The sequence below is a fragment of the Hirundo rustica genome, chromosome 5 (assembly GCF_015227805.2).
Source record: "Hirundo rustica isolate bHirRus1 chromosome 5, bHirRus1.pri.v3, whole genome shotgun sequence".
Lineage (NCBI taxonomy): Eukaryota > Metazoa > Chordata > Aves > Passeriformes > Hirundinidae > Hirundo > Hirundo rustica.
The window spans coordinates 37,381,149-37,404,248 of NC_053454.1; the positions used below are offsets into that span (position 1 = coordinate 37,381,149).

Genomic DNA, 23,100 nt, shown 5'->3' on the forward strand with positions numbered 1-23,100 from the left:
CCCCTTTGCTGAACACACCCAAACACAGGGCTTGGTGCAAGGCTCTTGGTGTGCAGAAATTCTGTGTTTCATCCTATCATTTGCTGCACTTTCGCTCCTGAGGCAATCCTCTGTACAACATCCTCTGGGTTATTTACTACTTATTATTAATTCATTAATGACTCTATCATTATAAGCACAAGACAGAGATGTAGATGTGTACCTAATTAATAGTGGTGACTATTGGCAAAGCCAAGTACTTGGCACAGCTCTGAAAATGGGCTGCTATGTCTAAATTTCATTGACTGAATTATACAAAAAGGCAGGCACCAGAACAAATGGGACCTTAACCTGTGGTTGAATAATCCTAGCAATAAGGAGTTTGTCAGAGTATGTGACATCTGGTCTGTTTTAAATACATTCTTAGGTGGGCACTTGCTTTAGTCTAGAGGTAATGAGAGGTGCAGTGTCAGGTCTTTCTGGATTCTGTTCCTCCCCTACTAATTTCTGAGCAGCATTTAGGCTGGATGCCCTGGCAGGACAATGGGAGTTATTGGGAAGTAACATGATTTTCATAACAATAAATCCCTTGCAGCTTTAAAGCTTTCTGCTAAGAAGAAACCTAATGTGCTCACCCATGTAGGTAAGAGCTACAAAACTCTTCAATCAATATTTGAAATATATCAAGACTATGAAATATGTTAAGCATCTTTTCTTTTTTCCTTTAATTTTCAACAGCAAGATGACTGTACAAAGTGTTCTCAAGATAGACTTGTAACACTGCTAAACATATGGCAGACATAAAGATATGAATGTATCAGCCTAGGAAACAATCTCATCTGTTATGTAGGAATGTATCTGGAGAACTGTATCTCAGAATTTTTTCCCTCCAATACAAAGCACATGCTAAACATGTCTGGAGTATCAGATGAGGTCCTGAATGTTCATAGATTACATGAGATTGATGGACTGTCATGGGCATACTGCCCTCAACCATCACAATTTCCTTCAGGGTAGCAGATACTGGCAAACTTTACGATTTTTTTGAAATTGTTTTTGTGAGACGATCCATCAGTGTCCAATAAATAGAAACCATAACCTATGTTTTTTCCTCCTATTTCACTTCAGTCTCCTGAATAATGGACAAATATGACCTAAAATTTGCATGAATAAAGCTGAATAATCTGTGTCTCCATTAGGATAGATAGGAAGATTTCATAACGCTGTCATGGTGAGAAACATTTTAACCAAATTAAAGAGAATGCACTTTACCTACTAGTACTAACTCTGTGTAATGATGACAGTGATGCACAGGCTACACATCTGAAAACCAAAATCAAGCTGAAAACCAGGTCCGTGCCATCAATTGGAAAAAAACCCAAACAAACAAAAAAACCCCCAGAATTTCCAACTCTCAGATTCCTTTAGCTGGATAAAGCTGATAAAGCTGGATATAAATTACGCCTGTCATCACCCTTCAGGCTTGCATGTCCCCTTTCATCAGCAGTAGCCGAAGATCAGTAGCCGAAGATGTGCATCTGTTTTCCAGTGTTCTCTACTTTCTTTTTTCCTTAAGACAGTATGCAAGTGAAAATATTAGGTGCACAGTCAGATTCAAAGGCCTATTATGACCTACTCCTCCATTTAATAAAGACGGTCTCTGTAAAATCTTTCTAAGCACCTGGCAAAATAGTATTCCAATAGCTGAAAATTAGTAAGAACTATTAGACACCAGCCTCATAAATTATATTAATTCACATTCTTAGTTACTCTTTCAGTTTCTACTAAAACAATGCATAAAACCACATCATAGTGTCATGCATTATTTTCTTAGCCTACCTTGTCATGGTCCAAATAGCCTTTGTATAAAGATGATCTGATGTTTTCTATTTTAATAAATAGTTAATTGAAAATCAACAACCCACCCTAATTTGCACAACAGTCTGTTCTACCTCTGAATAGTAATTCAGCATCACCTCGAATTCAGTCTGTGCACCAACGAATTAATGATTACTCTGTAAAACAGCCCTAATGCCCTTCCAGATTTATAATGGCCCAAGGTTTTTTTTATCAATACAGACAAAATGGGGCCCTATTCAGTGGCAGTGAACACTGGCCCTATGCACTGGTTTTAATTAAAAAGTCAAGTCTGAAATCTGCAGACAAAAATGTTTCCCTCCTGCTTTCACATAAACAAGTTCAACAGTTGCACAGGCAGGTTGTAAAACAGCATTAAAAAGACGTGTTTTGTTATTTAAATAGAGAGACATATATCAACACTGGGCACCTGTTACATAACTATGCTACAAACAACTTCTCCTCCCAAATGGCATTGAATAATTAAATGAACAATTATCCTGCTGGTTGCCTGCTTGGGAAAATACCTTCCACGTCTTGTGAACTTCCTCCCATTCATGTAGCTCCACAGAAAATGGTGGGTGTGTAGGAATTTTCTGCACATCTTGGTCTCTCTATTTTTGTGAAGTTCTCTTTCTGTGCTCATGCAATTACTGATTTACATCACAGCAATTTCTATCCCCTTTGTAGCTATTGCTTTTCAGCAGCTACAGTAGAGCTTACTCCAGATCCAGCTGTATTACTTCTTGAGACCTTGCATACCCTCACAAGGAAAAAATATTAGTAACTCTCTTCCACAGATGAGAAGAATAGTTTATATTATATTTTATAACCAAAGACATTTCAACTGGTAGCACACATGGATATCCTTCAACATAAAAGCTCATAATGTAAGAATAAAGTATGGTATTTTTATGTATTTCTAACTGCATGTCTCATCTAAATTATTTAGTTAAGATTAGAGGATATTCAATTATCTTTTCACAGAGTTGACAGGAAATATATTTTTTGTCCTAACTGAAGAAAAAAAAAAAAAAGAATTGAACCAGTAATCCCCTAGAAAAACAGAAAAAATACTCAAGTGCTTCAGGAACTTACCTAGCCTGAGTGGTAACTGCAGCCTACTGTACAGTTTAATTTGGACTATGCTGCCTGTCTTGTATTTATTCCTCTATACACAGCTCTGTAAAAATGTATCTTACCTTCTGCAGATGAAGCTAACTGGACCTCTGCCATGTGGCTGTGTCCTTAATACAGCCAGTCTGAAATCATTTTAGGACAGTTGTTTTGTTTAAGCGAGGAAGTCAAAGAAACAAAGCTCTGGACTGGCAACTCCTTGGAGGTTTTAGTTAGGATATCATCTTCTGGTTTGTTGTATAAGTTGATGGTTGTATTGTTAAAGGTGACAAGCTCGTAGTTAAAGATTAGAGTTCCTATCCTACCTCCACCGGAGAAAATTTACTGTGAATATTTCAAATTAAATAGCAGGGCTCTTATTTCCTAAGCTGAAAAAAGAACACCAAAAAACAAAAAAAAAAAAAAAAAAAAAAAAAAACAAAAAAAAAAAAAAAACCCAAAAAAAAACCCCAAAAAAACAGAGGCTAGAGATTTTTTCCTAGATGAGAAATATTTTTTTTTTTTTTTTTTTTTTTTTTTTTTTTGCAATTGCATTCTCATATAATCAGATCACACTACCTTCTTTTGTACCAGTTTGTTCTCTCAATTTACACAACATAATGACACCAATGAAAATCACGTTCTGTCTGTGGCACTGTGAACTAGAAAATCCAGCCAATTTCTTACAGAATAGTCATTTCAAAATACCAGCTCCCCTGAAGCTAATTAGTTACAATGTCAACCCCAAACAGATAAATGTGTGTGTAACTAGAGCGCATTTACAGTTCTGGGCTGCTCCTCTACAGGTAAGATCTTTACTGTTCTGTTCTCTAACATCAAGGCACAGTATGAGCCCCCATATGACATTTTTCCATTGTGGCAGTCACTGCAAGGAGAAGCACATGGAACATATACTTACTCTCTCTCCTTTGGGACCTGCAGGGCCATGGGGACCAGCTGGGCCATCTAAACCCTACAAAAATGAACAAAGAGGGTAAGACAGAGGGCTTGTTCTTACAACTCTGTAGTCTTAATAGCTGTCTTTTACACAAGAACTAACATGGAATCAGTCTTCATTGGTTGAAAATTTGGATTTAATTGTGATGCAACCTATGTGGCTTTCAAAACTCCACCTATAACCTCTCCTGTTACAAGCATCTTTCTTCTGTTGTCTTTCTTCTGTTTGGCTTTCACTACATCCATGGAAGCAATCAGATTTACAAATATTTTAACTGACTGGAAGAAGATGGAAGGGTCAAAAAAATATTTTTAGTTACTGTTTTATTTTTAAAATTGATTACTCTTTAAACTGAATTGTCCACCTGTAAGATGGACTTGCTTGTTGCAGGGATCAATGAGAATCTTACTTCCAAGATACAACTCTTTCACTGCATAGATTTCTTTATCATTAAAGAAAGAGATTTAACAACTATGATGTGTAATACAACAATGTCTGCAGATGAACCCCAGCACATCTGCTTCTCCACTGATTCCATATTAGCACTGCACAGCTATGTTCTCGTCTAAGCTAAATCCCTAACCCTACTCAGGAAAACTAGCAACCCAACCAGGACAGTTGTCCAACCAAAAACCAAAACTAAGCTGCCTTTTCAAGGTTCAGAGCTCCTTCTACAGAGAATTACGTTCTCTTTCCCATACATGTTGCCCTGAGAACCTGCTTGAAGCCCCCTGTTACGCAGCATGGAACATGCCTACAGCGTTTGGCCTTCCTTCCAGTGTGCAGTGAGCGAGCTTGGCTGGCAGAGGCCCTGGGAAGCACACGGACTCAGTCACGAAGGGGGACACAGAAAGACAAGGGACTCACCCGGGCTCCTGGCTTTCCGTCTAAGCCAGATGCTCCCTGTGTGGTTAGGTGGAAGCATGGATGGTGGGCACGACACGAATGACAAGAACGTGAGATTAGTAAGTGGTGCTGATGAATAAACACAATTCAAACGTACAGTACACGCTGTGACAGGGTTCTGGAGTGGGTATCACATTACTACAGCAAGTTAGTTAAAAATTCACATAAAACACCAAGAGCCTAATTCTGTTCTCACTTCAGTGTAACATCACTGACCCACCCCTGCCCTCACATCAAGAGTATCAGAGCAGAATATTGTCAGGCTATAGGAGCGCTACAAACACCAGATGTTAGGGTGTTTTTGAGCCTGAACACACAAATATTTACTTTGCAATTTACTCGCATGCCTTCTAATTTGTAAATAGCGACAATACTGAATAGTATACACAAAGGAAGAAAAATACGCGTTAACTGCGATAGGAAATATTTAAGTGCAAGAATACTGCATTATGCAGCCAACAAAATCTGGATCCCGACCACAATGGCCTCATTCATTTCCAAGAGCCCGGGAGACAATCACGTTTCCTGTTTTCCCGCTGTACTCCCAGCTCGGGGCTCGGTGACGGGCAGCCCCAGGCACGCCGGGCGATGAGCCGCAGCATCCTTGGGGACGGGGGGACCCCTCGTGGATCCTGTGCGAACAACAGAGCCGGAGCGCGGATGCGCCGGGGATGCGGGGCACGGGCAACACCAGCTGGGACATTGGGAATTATCTGAGCAACAGCCCCCTCCTCAAAAAGCAAACCAAACCAACCCCCAAACAAACCCAATCAAAATCTCCAGCCAACTCAATAAAACGAGGCATTTTTCGGAACGTTGCACGCTTGGACTTTGCTCCCAAAAATGATACTCAGAAGTAGCAAGCAGGAGCAAGACAAGATCTGTGTGAATTTGGAAAACCTAATAGTGTATATTTTGTTCTGAGCGTCTTCTACACCTTGTAGCCATTTTCAGGGCATCTGCTCAGGCTTCCAAAGCTCCCTCTCTACAGAGATGTAATGGTCAATGTGAAAATGAGCTTTCATTTTTCTCAAAATAAATTAAATTCTCAGTGACGCTGACCTTGTCCAGAGGCCCTGCACATAATCCATGAAAATATTAATCAGAGAGGTTTTTGTTGCTTTGGGTATACTAAGTCTTTTTTCTCCATTTTACTGTTAACAATGTTAACACTGGGAGCAATCCTCATACAATAACGATAGCAAAGAGGCAAAATGAACTCTTTTTCTGAGAAAAAAATAAAGCTGCCTTTTCAGCATGCTTTCAAACACATAAGGTATTTTCTCTTTTATCAATCTAACTTTTAAGAACTCTGATGTTTCCATATTTTTAAGGTTCTTCACTCGTAAGACAAAATTCATGCCACTCAGAACGTGAAATTTCTAAAGAACAAGGCAAAAATAAGAATCTAAAAAAAAAAAACCCAAACAACCAAACACCACTAAATTACCATAACCAATTCTTAGCTTTCCTCAATTAGACCTCTCCATCTGAACTGCAGAAGTGCAATAAGAGGAAGAATAACTGAGGAGATGGGGGAAAGGAAAAACTCCTTTTTTAATGGAAACACCATATGACACTTGAATAACAGCATGACTAATGTAATGGAGGTGATGACTTCCTTGTGACACTGAACACTCTCAACTGACACACAACAACAACACCAACAACACCCTGATAGCACTGGGTGTTACAGGACGTTACTTGGGATGATAGCACAGATTTGGGACAAAACAAAACAAGACTGATACTCTGCTCCAACATGGTATATTCTGTGTGTGCTATTGAGTAAATCGGAGTGGTTCATAAGGAGTAGAAAGAGACGTTTGTGATTTGCACTGAAATTGAATAGTTGGGTTTTTTTACTTACTGGAAGACCAAGGGGCCCTCTGTCACCCTTTTGACCTGGTTCACCCTTCAATCCTTTAAGACCATTTAACCCTGGTTCACCCTAAATGTAAAAGTATAAATGCCAAATTTTTGGTGCTATAATGGGTGTTTAAGCTGGGATAGAAGAAGCCGGTCTCAGAAGTAGCTGCAAATTCCAGTTTGAAACAAATTCAACCTTCTCAGCTTACTGGCAACTTACATACTGATTGAATAGTGGGCAAAGTACTTGGGAGATGTCTGCTAGAGATTTAAAACCTGTGTTAAAAAAACTACAGGAAACTTATGAGTAACAGATTTTTTAAATCTTTTCCTAATAATTATCACTATAGTTTGATGGTTTGAATTAAGCAGGAGTTTCAGGGGGTTTTGGAAATTCTTCAAATCCCATAAAACACCTAATGCAGATAATTCAAACTGAAAGAAAACGTTCATAAAAGCAAGCCTCAAAACTGCAGGTTTTTAGAATGGCATCTCCTGAAAAGTGCTTTTGGTAAGGAAGCAATACTTTTCCTTACAGCAAACTGGAATTTGCAGCAAAATCTTACATAAAGATATTTTAAACCTTTAAGCATACATAATAAACAGTAACAAGTTAAAAGAAACAGTATAGGTTACGCAATGCCAAGCTATTTGGGAGGTCCACTGTTTCTGTGTTCACACAGAAATTTTAGCAATGTTAAGAAATGGCACTTGTTGTGACTTAAATTATGCATAGGCTATTACATTAAACATCACTAAGATGATAATACTGGGCTCAGAGTTGCCAGTAAATCATTCTCTCATTATGAAAAACTGCATCAGCATGAGGGCTGCTCAGTCAAAGAGAGTATTGACCACACCTGCCTCTTTTGGGAAACAGAAATACGTGGGTATTTTATCCAGGCTGCTCCCCATGGCCTCACTGCTGGATTTCCCTTTGATGTGTTATGTTACCTTATATTATATTCATATATTTTTTTTAAATTCTTCCTAGAACCTAGTCTGCTCCTTAAGTAACTCCAGACATCACCTGCCTGCTTTGCACCCTAAGTAGCTATTTCTTCATTCTTATTCTATTTGACTTGATGTGACTTTCAGAGCAAGTAGCATTGGAAATGCTGAAGTTTTGGAAACAGACCTGAGAAATCCCACAAAAGCCTGAGTATCAGGCCAAAAGTCTGAGGCAAAGCAGGGCTGGTGCTAAAATGGAACATACTTGATTTCGAAAAATGATTTATGACTTAGGTTTCTCGAGCCAAGGTAACACAGTCTCATAAGGGATCAAACCTGTGATTTTCTGTCTTGCGCCTTTAAAAACCCAAAATAAAACCCCAAAACTAAACAAAGCACCTTTTCCTTCTTTTCTTTACTTTTTGAGAAAGGTATGATAAGGGAGTCATAGTGATTTAAACGATCATGCCTGGAAAGACCACTGGCCTTAATGAATACAGTGTCATGCTGAATTTTAGCTTACTGGTGACTACTGAATTAAAGCACAAATTAAAATAATCCAACCCTGCCAAAATTTACTTCCACTCTCCTGAACTGTTCTCATGGGCCAAGAGAGTCCCTAAAGAATATCTATGCAATGGAAAATTGTCTTGAAGATCTGTCTAATCATGAATCCAGTATGGAAAACAAAAATGCACACATCAGCTCATGATGGTGAACTGGCATTAAACATGTGAAGGAACTGGTCAGCAAAATTATCTGTCACCTAACAAAGGCCATGGAGACTGGAAGAAGCAGGAGATACAAGAGAGCATAAATGAAGACGAGTTTATCTGACTTAATTTCCTGAGCCTGTAACATGCTTCTGTATTCCAAAGTAATTCCAAGTGCAATGGTAACTTGCCCATAAACAAGAAGCTAAATAATTTAGTGCCACATCCTGAATATTCATACAAAAAAATGGACTCAACCAATGTGGAAGAGAAATACTACTCAAAAACAATCACAGAAAATTTATAAAGCTTTTAAGCTGCTAATATTAAAATCTGCTTTAAGGTTTAAGAATATCAGGAATGTTTATTAAACAGGCATGACAAAACACAGTTGCATGCATTCAAGAGCAAAGCATGCCACTTTGCAGACATAAAGAGCTAGTCTATTCAAGACAGGTATTAATTTACCTTAGGGCCAGGCAGTCCATGAGGTCCCTGAAAATAAAAGTAACATTTTTCATTATGAAAATACACCACAATTTTTTTTGAGTTTTTCCTTTATAGGGATGCAAATTACACCTGTACTTCTTCACTCTCAAAAGAAATGCAGCTGTCAATAAAGGAATAGTAAACACCTGATCCTGAGGAGGAACCACACCACTAGCATGTTAACAATAACAGGAATGTGCAATTTGTTTCTCCATCTCCTATGAATTTTAACACATGAAAAAAGATTTCCAAATCAGGTCACCTCTTTAATGGCCACATATTCTGATAACACTTTTAATAAGCAGGCAATGAAGTGGCAAGAGGGCTTAGACCATTTCCAGCCCCTCTGTTCCTTCCAAGCTTACCATAGGGCCTGGAGGACCATGTGGTCCCGGTGGTCCAGGTGGTCCTATCATCTACAGATAAAAAACAATAGCATTAAATCATGCAGAGCAAAGAACTCCCACAGAAATACCAGAAGTCAGACTGACCCTTGTTGGCAAGCACTTATAAAAATAGCTATGCAACACTGAACACTGACAGCGCATCTAGACAGGGCTTTAGGAATGGGAATTATTTTGATTTGAAAGACAGGGTACCCAAAGTGCAGATCTGCCCGTGCCATTTGGCACTGTGCCTGTCTCCAGGCTCGTATTCCTAGGGTCTATGATACACTTTAAGACACTATGAGGGAAAAAGAATAAACTCCTGTAAAACAAACTGTATTGAGAAGGGATGCTTGAACTTTTAATATTTTACAGTACGTGCTCTTCAGTTCTCTCTTGTACTACTTAATCTACAGAGGCAGAAGGTGATGATGTGTTATTTTATTCCTCCTCAACACTGACAAATGGAAAAGATACTAAATTCAAGCTGTGCTTTGGCATTATTTCAAAATTTCCCTGTCTCTCCTTTTATTTCTTTTAGCCCACTTGTACCAAAAATCCTCAGAGGTCATTAAATTAGGTAATCTGGTTGCTCAGCATTTAATGCATACATATTCTATACTGATTTTCCATGTTCCTAACAAATCCATGGAAAGAATTTCATGATGATATATCCAGCTTAATACCCCCTCTCTTCCTGGATTTAATCCCAATGGGTTGCTGCCATAACCTGTGCAGGGATGCTAATACAGGTCTCCAGACCCATGCACTGCTGTAGTAGCTGTCGGTGGCAACAAGAGCAGCAACAAGAAGCACTTTGGAACCTAAGACAGATTCCACCACCTGTGAAATCTCCTGAAAACTCTAACTCTTCCTTCAAGTGAAAATAAGCAGAACAGGATGAATGAATTAGTGAATTAATTTCTAACAAACTATTCTGCTTCTTATGGAAAGAAACTCAGAGATGCCTCGAGTCCTGCAATGGCACAGGGCAGCCTCTTTGACTTCTCGGAGCTATGGCTTCTGTCACTAACCTCAGCTCTGAGGTCTCTCATCTTACTGTGCTCTGATAATGAAAGTCACTCACACCATAAAGGTACTGTGTAGGAGTTTGCTTGAGGTTTTTTGAGTTTGTTCGGTTTGTGTTTGTTTCTTTGTTTTTAATGCCTTTACAATGGCTTTGAAAAAAATAAATCAGGAGAACATCTGGTTTCATAGAACGAGCTCAGTACCCTGAAGTAGGTCACATATCTGAAGTAAGTCTAATCTGGTTCTCACTGGACTGTCTGAGATTCCCAGAGTATAAGGTGTTGAGAGAGATTATGGTTTGTTTAGGGTTTTTTTTTTTCTTTCTTCCCCATTTATCTTTTGATTCATTACAGAGCCAAAAGGCTTTGACTGAAGCGAGCAGGACTTGTTCATAGCCATAGAACAGAACAGCAATTTATATCTTTAAAATTTCTTAAAATTTGTTTAACTCTATGACCAGAAGTCTGTTCATTCTCAGGAAAGATAAGTCATGAATATCAAGTATTGCTCAGAATCAGAAGCTGGAGAACCACTGCTGGACTCTGGTGTTCATTGCAATGCCACACTGAGACTTACTGAAGGACCTTGGGCACCAGGCAAACCAACGTCTCCTTTTTCGCCTTTCATGCCATTGGCTCCCTAAAAATCATTACAAAACAGCATTTATAAACAGCTTTAATCTTACTAACAACCAATCTAGAAATGATAAAATTTATTGGCAAATAATTATCATTAAAAAAAAGAATAACACAGCACATATATAAAGGAAATACTTAAAAAAATTCTGGCACTATACTTTAAAATTTATTTTTAACTAATATCAACATATGCTTTTATATTGATAGCTATCAACTGTGGCACAATATTTATGACATTTCCTTAAACTGGCACTCCATTCATGATATATTGTATTACAGAAACAAATTGCATATATTGTGCTATATATTACAAGAGTGGTACAACTTTGGCCAGCCTGCCAACTCATCTCTTTCTTCCCAACACAGTATTTTTTTTTCATTGGAAGTGGAATGAAAAGGTCCAACAATCTTAAACCTTCTCCTGGATTAGCTTCAGAACAATCTCAGAATTTTCTCCCCAGTGCTTTCTGTCCCATTTGCAATATATCAACACTGTTGGAAATTCCTGATAATGGAAGAGAGAAAAAATAGAAGTATTTTTGCTAAAACTAATTAATTAATTTTTCATACTCACTGGTAGGCCAGGCAGTCCAATGCCCCCTTTTTCTCCAGGCATTCCAGGATCACCCGTGTCTCCTTTTGAGCCCTTAGGACCCTAAAATATGGAATTATCCAGCAAGTCATGAAGAAACTTAGGGACACAACAGAATTCTAGCTTTGATCTTACTAAGCAGGAGTCATGTGCTGCATATACCTTTGCTGTTAAAATGCAGAAATGCAGACATTATTAGATCACAGACTACACAGCAGCACTAGAATGATCTTTATTAAATATTACCATGTTATTTGTTATTAGGAACTTTAAGTTACAATTTGGGATCATGGAAATAACCTCTTGAAACAACCTGTGTTTGCTCACATGTTCTTCATTACATGATTTAAACATAATGTACCTGCTCTCCATCAACTCCTGGAGTTCCTGGAGATCCTGGTTCACCCTGCAAAAGATGAGACAGAACTGGATTATGCCAATTGTCCCAGATACTAGAGGAAAGAGCCATAGTAATTCTCCTAATTAACAACAATAAAGCCAGAGAATATTCTGTAAAAAAGTCCAGCATATATATAATACCTATATTAAATAAACATCCCAGCTGATTATGACATTACACAAACTTTGGGTTGTATAAAGGCCGGATAAGTGCATAAAAAGGAAAATAAATCCCAGGGGTGAAAAGACCCCAAGCCAATGGAAACTTTGCCTGCTACCAGAATAAATACAGAACCATGCCTCCCGATTTATGTACGGTAGAGAGAAATTTCATGGATTTTTTTCCCCTGTTATAAATCACCCAGTAAAGGAGTTCACATTTACTGCATTGCCTTGTGACCAGGTCCTGGGTAGCATTCTCTACAGGAGCAAGTTACGGTGATGGATGGAGTCGATGACATCAGAAACAAACTCCTGTGATATTGAATTCTGCTTTACATAGTACATTTTGAATGAGAACCTATATGAAGGGACACAACCTCTTCCACACTCCAAGTTCTCTGTTTTACAACATATTGCAGAATTGCTGGGTAGATGATAATGCAAAAAGCAATTTCTGCACACTTAACTGTATAGGCTATTATCAATTTTCACATAGAATAAACCTCATTTCTCACAATTTCTCAAAACAATGTACATGTGTATTGTGATGTATTTCCGTAAGAAATACTGCAGAAAGTCTAAAATTGAAATGTCTAGCATTGTTATTGAAGATGCACATATTTGCTCTTGGAATAGCGCAGAGACACTGGAAGAAGATGCAGTACCTAGTATTCAAGAAATAGGAGAAACACCTCAAGTAGTTTAAAAGCATTTAGGGAGAGTCCACTAACTTCAACACTTCTTTTTTTTAAGTATAGGCCAATTTATTATTTAAATTTTATAGAACAGTGCAGCATATGGTACTCATTGTCTCTGTGTGGGCTGCTCAGTAACCCTTCTGTACTACATACAGGCACCAGCCAGGTGGTATTGGCAGGCTTGGGTTTCCAGCCAGGCTCCTGCCCACATCTGTAGGCTGTAATTTTTACTGACATTGGACAATACTGCACTTATTTGGGTGGGTGCCCCTGCAGTATAAAAGCTGCATTCACATGCACTCACACGGTGGCCAGTGGTCTTGCACACAGTTTTGCCCGCCTCATTCGCACTCCGCCAGAAGTGAGGCATGGGAGTCACTGTCTGGTTGTGTGGCTACTTTGCAACATCCTAGGGAGCAACCTCAGTGCCAATCCATGAGTGAGATGCTTCTGCCCTTTTTCAGTACTAATTAATTTTGCTGGTGCTTAGTTAAGCATCTGTGTGTGCCAACTAAACAAGGCACCTATTCTGGAAAGCTACACCTCAAGAATCTGGGATATAAAGTTGGAAACATGCCATATTTGTTAAATTTACAGTTAAACAACTGTGCTGGAAAGTTCCATTTACCTGTACACATACATCATTAAAACAAAACAAAACAAAAACAAACAAAAACCACAAACAAACAAACAAAAACAACAACAAAAAACCCATCCAAAAAAAAAAAAAACAGAAAATACTCTGCCCTTAAGATAAAATGAATAAAGTAAGGAAGATCACCTTTGACCCTGGCAGCCCTTGGGGTCCTGGTGGTCCTGGTGGTCCCTAAACAGAAACACACAAATCTCTCAGCTTTTAAATAAACCTCTGAACTTGTCATGTAAGCACAGGGTGAATGTTAATATAGCTACTGTAACATTATGGGTTAGATTTTTAACACAAGGGGAACCAAGACCAGTTGCAGACAAGTTGTTAACCTATGACAGGTCAACACCACCACAAAACACAGTGTTAAAGTAACAGTACAGCTCATATTTTATAATAAAGTCTTCTGCTCCTGTTGATGAAATGGCACTGCTTCCCTTAATGGAAGGGAAACCAAAACCCATCGACATTTGCCAGCCCTCACTGCCTGATCCAAAACAAACTGAGACCAGGAGAAATCTCCAAGCAGTTGCAAAGAGGATTCTGCTAAAAGATGCTAAATGCATCTGGGGATACTCAGTGCTTCGTGAAATTGCCATGGAATAACCTGTAACCATTTCTTTCATTTCTACCTCAGTCTGTGGACACAGTGTCATGTATCAAATACTCATCTGGATAGTGGGGATGCTTTTAAAAAACCCCACAACAACATTTAAAAAAACCCTGCATTAATATAAAGAAAGGGTGTGTACAGATGGAAAGTACAACAAACAGCAATCTTGCAGAGAAGAACTTGAAACAAAAAAGAAGAATGTGCTTTCCCAGTCTTGTACTTAAATGAACTGAAGTTTTGCCATTAATTTACAGAAGGAGCAGAATTGGTTCCATTTTTGGCTTTCAACAATGGGTTCTCTGCTACAGGAACACCAAGCAAAGAAATCGATACATGTTATGATGAACTAGGGTGACATCCAATGGAGACATGTCCTGAGCTAGCAGAATAATGAACATGCTGCAGCACAAAGGAGAAGTTCTACAACACACAGTAAGTCATGCAATAGGAATTACCGTGACAGTCAGGGTGGCAATCCTCTGTTGGCAAAATGCATTAACAAGAATTGTCAGTAGCAGAATTAAATAATGATATAAATAATTCTGTTTGCTGCAGTTATAATCTCCACAGAACCTATGCTGCAGGTGGGAGACACTGTGCCTTCAAAAACATGAATAAAACCTTTGTTATTTTTAACTCTTCGTGTTGTACTACCTGCTTGGTTTCTGTGGGAATTAGATTAAGACAGTACTTTGGTACAATTCAATTCTGCTTTGAATGCTTGGAAAGAAAAAGGTTATTTTTATCACGGAAGGAGGCAAAATATATTGACCTGTCACTATTATTTTTTTTGCCAAAGAATCTAAAAGCAAGTAGAAAAGCAACTGGAAAAATGTAATTTAAATGCTAGTCTATATTTTTAAACAGAGTAAAACCCTCAAACTTTGCAGCTTGCACATGCTTTCCTTTTGCGATTAAAGAACTCAACTGGCCTACATGGAACAAGAAATATTTTGCTTTTCTAATTGTTATCCAATGTGCCAAAGAACCTCCTTATGTCAGCACAACAATACATACTGCTGGCAAAGATCTGGAACCTGCTCAATACAAGGTACTTGAACAGAATTGTTCTCTAACACACAGCATTAATATACTCATATGCTTTGTATTGCAACATATTAATGGAAATACATCCAGAACTTTAAAAACACTGAAAAGTTCAGGTATGTATGTGTCTAGGTATGAAAACCTAAAAACACCATTGCAAAGAACTGTTTACATGTTCACAGTAACGGATCCCTTTACAGTGGCAGATATTTTAATATCTAATGTTGTAGCTCCTACAAAGGTTAAACTTTTGAAACTACTGCTTTTTGCCCTGGGAAATTCTGCAGAATAAGTGTAAAGAACAATTTCGACAGAGATGTGCATTTTGTATTTGTTTCTCCAAGTGAAGCCACATACTCTCAGCAGCGGTCTTGCTCCAACCACAATGACAATTTTAAGATTGAACATGAGATTGAATAGGAGGCACAAGGCAAAGTGACTAAACTGCAAGACTGCTTCATGATTTATTACTAATTTCTAACACGAGACAAGCAGCCCAGATCTTGCAAACTCCTGTCAACTTCTTAAATCTGAAGGCCAAATTCTGTGCAAGTTCACAGTTCAGTGCTGAGGACTGGAAGTTCTCACATACTTTTGCGAGAGAACTGGAAATCTCAGAGCCCCTGAGAATCTGGCACCAGGAGACTTAGTAATGGGTGTTTGCCATCTGAAAGGACTGAGCTGGATTTGGCAAGGGTATTTTTGATTGATCCTATATAATCTTACTTACACCCTCTTTGCACAGCCATTCCCATTAATATCAATTATTCGTTGCCCTGGATCAGAAGGTGATGACATTTGCAATGATTTGCAGTGGGATAAAGGCTTCCTAGTATGTTTCAACTACTACACAAGGCTTTAGTCCACTTTTAAGGCTTCTTTATGTGCTGCAGCTTTTCTGAGGAAGCTTGAAAGTAACACTGATGCCAGAGTTACGATACAAAGACAGAATATAGGAGATACAGGGGCTAAAGCCCCTGGTAAATCTGTGTCTGGTAATACACAACATTAATTTCAGGCTACTTAAGGCATGTAACTCAGAGAGGGATTTAGATGACTGAAAGTTGTGTGTCTGAATTCCCTTACAAGCAAACCAAATGAGGCAAACATAATGCAGAGCCTTACAACTTGTCTATGCAGACTTCTCCGCAGACACAATGAAATTGTGGGCTCAGCCTTAGCGACATACAAGGCTTTTAGATTTTAGTAAAGGCAATGAGTTGGGGTTTTTTTTAAAGAATCTTGGAAACCAAATGACTGGTCAGACATTTACCCACTCCCACTGCGTGAATGTAAGAAAAAAGTTCAGTGGCTACAGTGAGAAAGTGATCAGATGCACAATGAGCCAAATCCAGTCTCCAGTTTCACATAAGCAAGCCATTCACTTTGGTGGAGTTATACTGCATAGAATTTGCATCTGAGTATGCTGCAATGTAAATCACCTTGACTGCAATGACATATGTCATCTTGGTCCTTTGCTTTTATGCAAACACTCACTCATTGCTTTTGTAACCCCACTTTAATCCTCCACACTTTTCTGCACACCAGTCAAAATAGGTTTTCCAGAAGTGAATAAGTGAGAAGACTGGTGCTTGGTTTACTTAATGTACTCAAGTTGCTGATTGAATCCACAGCTTGCTAATGGAACCACGTTACATGGTTTCCAAATCTCAAATATTCTGCTCTTTGCATTTTACAGGAATAGGAGAAGGAAAACAAGGAAAAAAGAAATGTCAATATTATAATACATGAATTGAAAAGCAAACACTTCTGTTGAACCTGTGTATGTGGTTTATTACATTAATTCAGCACTAAACACCAAAGCCAGCAATGATTTACTTTTGTCCTCATTAGGTGATGTCAGTACTCTCCAGGGAACTAATGAAACTAATTCAGTCAGCTAATTTGTATCAGGGAAACAGTTTTTCTAGCACAGTAAACCTGGTTTCCAAATAGAGAAAGCAATTCCTGATTAATAAGCTCAACAATTTTGCACATAAAATGTTTTCAAGCTCTAGACAAAAGATAAATACAATGCTGACAAACCACTTTTTCACAGACCAGACTTTGCCAATTCAGCCTTGTTATGTTTGCATACCTGCAGAGCTTCATGGATATTGCCATTATAATCAATGATCTCTGTTGCACCTTGATCACCCTTCTGTCCAGGTGGTCCCTGAAATACATTTTCCATTAGAACTTTGAGACAACTGCCAAAAGACTGTTTTAGACTCTTAACTACTGGCAAGTGCTTAGACTTGATTGTGTGATGTTAGACTCTTACTGTACTTGCAATATACTACTATAAAACACAGAATTTAAAGGAAAACATTTTTTTAAATAAAGATAAATAAGTCAGTACAAAGTGACTTGTGCTGCACTGGGAAAGCAAATACACCAAACCTCTGAGGGAAGACATTTAAGCATTCCTACACCCTAGTTCTCTATTGGCAGTGAACGATGTCAGAACACCTGGCTTGTAAGATCCTGCCCCTGAACTGTGGATAGGAGACTGCTTTAAATAGTGGCAAGCGGTGTTAGTCATATTAAAGTCCAGTTAGCAACCATGTTCCAACAGTGTCAAGTGTCCAATTTCACTTGGAGTTTTAACTGAATTACTGCTACAACTCCAGTTCACACAGACTGAATCTAAGGGTACAAAACAAAGAGCTGAGATGAGAAATAGACTTACCTGTGGACCTGCCGATCCTGTGTCACCCCTCTCACCTGTATCACCCTATGTAAAAATGATACATGAAAAAAACAAATACGCCATTTGACAATATTATCACATAGTTCTTCCCTTTTAAATATGTTTTCTTATATGAACTGGTTTACAGGGCCTCTCTTCCTCAACAGAATGTGAATCTTATTTAATGAAAGGAGAAAGTCCTTCAAAATCTGTGTCCTGATAGAATAGACTATGATGTACTTGGTTCTGTGTGAATATTAGAATATTGTATTGCTTTGCAATAAAAAATCGCAAAGAACCAAAAAACGGGCAATTACCAATTACTCGATTTGTGTAACATCCCTATTCTCAATGACACTACTATCAAAAGCCTGAATAGAATATTAGAGAAATGAAATTACTCAGTTTGAAAACAGTCAGAAACTTCTTCAAATGTGTGTTTGAAAATGTACAAACTTTTCTGTGATCTCCACTAACCTTCCGAACCTCCCTGGTCTGAGTCACTGCCTCCCCTACAAACACAACTGTGCTGTCAGAGTTTTGACAGACTTAAGATCATTATCAGCTTACACCCAGCTTTTTCTTCCTGGCTATTAGTAATACTTTTCAAATGACAGAGGGAATTTCAAAAATGTATGCATTCATATTCCAGCATCCACAATTCATTTCACAGTCACTCTCATAAAGTCTTCTATTTTAATATTACTCAAATTAATATGGGTAAGAACTACAAATTTTGTTCCTGTTGAAATCCAGAGAACTTTGGTGAAAGTCAGGGAAGAATGATTAATTCACCAGCAGTAACAGAACACATAGAAACCAGAAAACTTTCACAGAGCTAATGAAGGCACGTGGAGAGCAGGCTGGTGGCAGGGCATAATCAAGGTTGTGCCATCTGCCTTTCCTTTCAGTGCTGCCATGGCAGCAGCTAGCGAGCATTGGAACTGTTAAAAAATGAAGCTCCCCACCACTAGATTGACTTCTGTGAGCCAAATTTTCATGACAGGTAAAATGAAATTTGTATATTCTTTTTGATAAAAAGGGACTTAAAGGGGATATCCTTATAATTTTGGTGCATGTGGGAGGTGCCCAGGTACCGTAGTCAAATGAGAGGCTGATTTACTCTTCTGCTCTCGTTCTGAACCTTTAATTCCCTCGTCAGTTCCCTTGCCTTCCAACACTTCTTGCTGGTGGGAATGAATGAGAGGTTAAATGGCACTTGTTTAATCACATCTTTAAACACTTAAGGCCAAGGTCCTTCAAGGACCTTACAAGTACTGCAAACAGTATCACACCAGCCTATATTGGCACCCTTATTCTGACAGCAAACCTGTAAATAACCACCTACACAAATACATACTCATCCTTCATATAACATGAAGGAATCCAGTGGGAACAGTATTTGCACGGCAGACAAAGCAATAGAAAAACGTATATTTTATCTCTCCATATATGTGAGCCAACTATATCTACAGAAAGATAAATGGGTAGATAGATATAATCAAAGTAATCTTTGAAAAGCAGGTAAAACAGTAACACAACCAACAACTCTTGTCTTTGAAGGACTTCTGACCATCATATCTGAGCCTGCAGTACTTGGAATACCACTGATTCCTAGCTCACCAAAGTGTGGATCCACAAAATTATTGCAAACCCAGTAACAGCCCAGCGAGGTGTTGGGTCCTGGCATGAGGGAGAACTAACACACATCAGTTACACAGAGAGAAACCAAGTTGCATGAGGGAAACAACAGCAGAGTAGAGTGGATGTTATAACAGAAAAAGGATTAGAATCACAGTGTTCAAAAGCCTTGACTAAATTTTTAGCTAAAATTGAAGGTCAGAAGGTTTCAATTATAAAGAACACTGCAGACTGTTACAGGTTCTTTTAAAGAGAAATGTTACAAAGAATTAATTCTAAACATCACCGTGTTAATTAGTCCCCTAAAGACACTTTCTTTACTACTAACCTTTGACCCTTTGGGGCCTCTAGATCCAGGTTCACCTGTTTTCCCCTGTTTGAAGGAAGATAGGAGAAAAATGGTAGAGAAATGGGAGTGCAGAGAAAAAGAAATTAGTAATGACTAACTCCAGTTTGGAACAGCAGAAATACTTTATATTGCTATTACCAAGATAATGGATCTTTAAAGGCATTTAATTTAATAGCACCCAGATTAATATATTCTTTAACACCAGAGTGCAACAGTCACATATTCCACCCTTCCAAAGGAAGAAGAGTACTGATAGTAAATAGTAAAGATGGGCATCATTATCACTGGTTTTCAGGAATGAACTACGTCATTCCATTGCTCCTGAGAAATGATAGCCAAGTGATAGAGAAGATAATTAAATATTCTAACATGAGATTAAAATAAAGTGTTACCACAATTTCTTTTCCCAACTATTTAGGTGAATACAAACTAACTGGCCAAGAAGCAGAAAATTAACCTTATTGTTTTCAAACTGCATTAGGAAAGAAAATCCTGGCAATATCAGCACCAGGGGAAATATTTAGACAATACTAAAATGTAGTTAGACTGATCTCTTTCTTAGAGAGTTAGAAAACAGCATGCAAAATGGATTTTCTCTGCATTCAATAGCTACATTGGTCAAAGAGTTCAAACTTCGATGCTGAAAGTTAGGGACCTGGAGGTCAGTACTTCAGCTGGAATGAATTAGGCCAAGTCCATGACAGTGTATGAAGGTTGTGTCTTTACTTTGTAAACCGAATAAGAGTCCATTCAGACTGCAGCTTCACAGCTGCGAACACAGAACTGCCATTGTCTTCTGGACTGAAGTAGAGCACTTGACAGCATTTTCATTTAAAAGCTCACTCACCAAGTTTTGTTCTACTTTTCAGCAGGCAAAGGCATGTTCATGGGTGTAAAACATTTCCAATGTAAAAATCAGACTGACCTTTGGCCCAGGGATTCCAGGTTCACCTCGCTCACCCTTCCCAACAGGGCCTGCCTCTCCTCTGTCACCCTATTGCAAAAGACAAATATATATCACAAAATACTGGGCAGCACACCACCAACTCAGCAGGATGAAAGAAACCAAGCCAACAGAAGAAGGAGTGGTTTAGTCAACCTGTATTTTCAGGATGTCATATGCAGTATCAAAGTTCTACTCCCTGCACACACTTTCAAGCCATTTTCCTAAACCCCCCACCATTTATGAAAATATAGTTTCTTCAGTCATGCCTACTCTGCCTCTTAAACAACCAAATCTGGGGATTCTAACATGAAAAAAGATGACTTATGACTTAACGTTATGATGTAACATCTGCCTTCACATATTGTGAGGGCACCAATATGAATATCTATGTATCTATCTCGTAGCACTGATCCATGACTTTTCACATTTTCTCCAACAGCAGCCTCAGTCTCTGCTACCTGCTGAGGGAAGTTGAATTTGACATTAGCTCAAGGCGTTTCACACCAGAGCACACACCCATTACCCTTACCTTCGTTCCTGGTAGCCCTGGCAACCCAGGCTCTCCTTGTGGACCAATGAAACCTGGTTCACCCTTCAAAAATACAATATAAGAAGATTACTTATTTGGCAGTAAGCAATTATAATAACACAAGCTTATTTTAGGTAGTCTTTCCCCACCCCATATACTGCTTACAGCTCTCCAGCTGTGATTCAACAGTTACAGAAGCACTTTTTGTCACAGGTAACTTTCATCAGCATAAATTCCTGTAGCAAGCTACCATGCAGCAGATGAGATGCAAGTGAAGCAGAAGGTGTCAAATGGGGTTTATGAGGTTTGGGATTGTTAATATGCAACGTGGTCTGTAATGTAACACATCAAACTAATATCCAAGCAAGTCTGCAGGCAGGAGGAGAGATTTGAATGTTCCTACATTTAGAAAGGGACAGTTCATTTCAGTCATGTGTTTTGAGGTGGTTTCCTATTGCAGAATGTGAATAGATGGGCAGAAATGGTGTGTGACAAATGGAGGTGGTACTGTTGTGGTGTGTTGCATTTCCTTGCAAGTCAGAGACCTGTAGTACCATGGTACTTTCCCTCCTCATTCTGACAGTAAAATACTTCAGTTCTCTATGCCCAGACATCTTCTCTGGCTGTGAATAGCTGGGAATAAGCCACAGCTCTCCTCATTCCCTCTCTGTTCTACTCCTTTCATTTGTACAAACAGGACAGACAAATAGCAAGAGTCAAGCAGAGTTACAGCAGAAGCAGCACCGAGCAGAAGAGTAAGGCCATGTTTTATTACCCATCTCCATGCCTGAAGAGAGACAATGCAAGATTAATAAGCCATATGCTTTACTTCACAAACTGTCATGAATAAGGCTTCCTGCTATTTAATCTTGCATTTTTTTTTTCTCAGATATATTTGAACCAAGAAGATATTTCCAAAAGCTACTGAAATTTTTTAATTTGGTTATGTAACCCAATTAATATTTATTTATTAGCCTTTTAGCAATATCCCTGAACTTAATGACTAAAAATTACCCATCAAAGGCCTCTTAAAATAGTTAAAAGACAGATAGATCATAATCCTGTCGTGGTATCATTACTGACAATATACAGAGACAGTGCACGTGAACAGCTGAACAATATTTCTCTTCATCTCTTCCCCTCCTTAGAAATAAAGGTATGCTGCACATGGTGAGCAAATTAGGAAGTATTCTTGCACATTCATTTGTGCTCTCATCAGCAATCCATCATTAACAGTTCAACGCCAAAGAAATCTTCCCTGTGGTTATATCAAGGATGACAGCAAGCTCCCAGAGACCTCCATTTAGATTATAAAAACATACAAGTAAATAATGAGCTTTCTCACATGAAGTTCCAGCTGGCCATGGTTCAAAATATGGTAAAGAAATAAACTGAGACAAACACGTCACAGAGAAGCATTTCGGGGTTTTTTTTTCTCTCGTAAGAAAAAACAACTTACAAGTTTATGTAACTCTGCATATTAATACACACCAGCAAGAGTAACATAAGGTTGTTGCTGCAGATGGAAGCACTTTGATACCAGTAAATGAAGAACAATACAGCTTCAATGATTTATTTTAGAATGAGAAGGTACTCAATAGCCCCATGTTGTTTTAATACTGAATTTGCCCAGGCTAATTTTTTGACCAGCTTATTATGACTTCAGGCAGAAAAAATATGCAGTGACTACACGATTCTTTTCGGTGGTAAGGCTTAGAAGTGTCACTCAAAGGTTAATGCAGCTTTTGAGTCAATTCTTCTCTCTGCTCAGGACTATACCACTTGCATACTGCAAGAAAACTCCTGGCCAAAGTCCAAGAATAAGCCCCACCTTCCCCCAAAATATCTAAAGAGAGAAGAAAAAGATGCTTTGCAAAAGCTAGTGGAATTGCTAA

At 38.5% G+C, this 23,100-nt stretch overlaps 1 protein-coding gene across 1 annotated transcript in view; it reads right to left on the bottom strand.

The window, feature by feature from the left end:
- Positions 1 to 23,100, bottom strand: part of COL25A1 (collagen type XXV alpha 1 chain) — a 299,790-nt gene that overhangs the window by 18,205 nt on the left and 258,485 nt on the right. The window contains exons 21-35 of the mRNA XM_058420779.1: positions 21,206 to 21,268; positions 20,656 to 20,724; positions 19,710 to 19,754; positions 17,741 to 17,785; positions 17,147 to 17,224; positions 14,457 to 14,480; positions 13,524 to 13,568; positions 11,845 to 11,889; positions 11,466 to 11,546; positions 10,830 to 10,892; positions 9,204 to 9,254; positions 8,818 to 8,844; positions 6,687 to 6,767; positions 4,778 to 4,813; positions 3,872 to 3,925 (exon numbers count right to left, since the gene is read on the bottom strand). Of these exons, the coding sequence (XP_058276762.1) occupies positions 3,872 to 3,925; positions 4,778 to 4,813; positions 6,687 to 6,767; positions 8,818 to 8,844; positions 9,204 to 9,254; positions 10,830 to 10,892; positions 11,466 to 11,546; positions 11,845 to 11,889; positions 13,524 to 13,568; positions 14,457 to 14,480; positions 17,147 to 17,224; positions 17,741 to 17,785; positions 19,710 to 19,754; positions 20,656 to 20,724; positions 21,206 to 21,268 (807 nt within the window). The remainder of the gene's footprint in view (positions 1 to 3,871; positions 3,926 to 4,777; positions 4,814 to 6,686; positions 6,768 to 8,817; positions 8,845 to 9,203; positions 9,255 to 10,829; positions 10,893 to 11,465; positions 11,547 to 11,844; positions 11,890 to 13,523; positions 13,569 to 14,456; positions 14,481 to 17,146; positions 17,225 to 17,740; positions 17,786 to 19,709; positions 19,755 to 20,655; positions 20,725 to 21,205; positions 21,269 to 23,100) is intronic.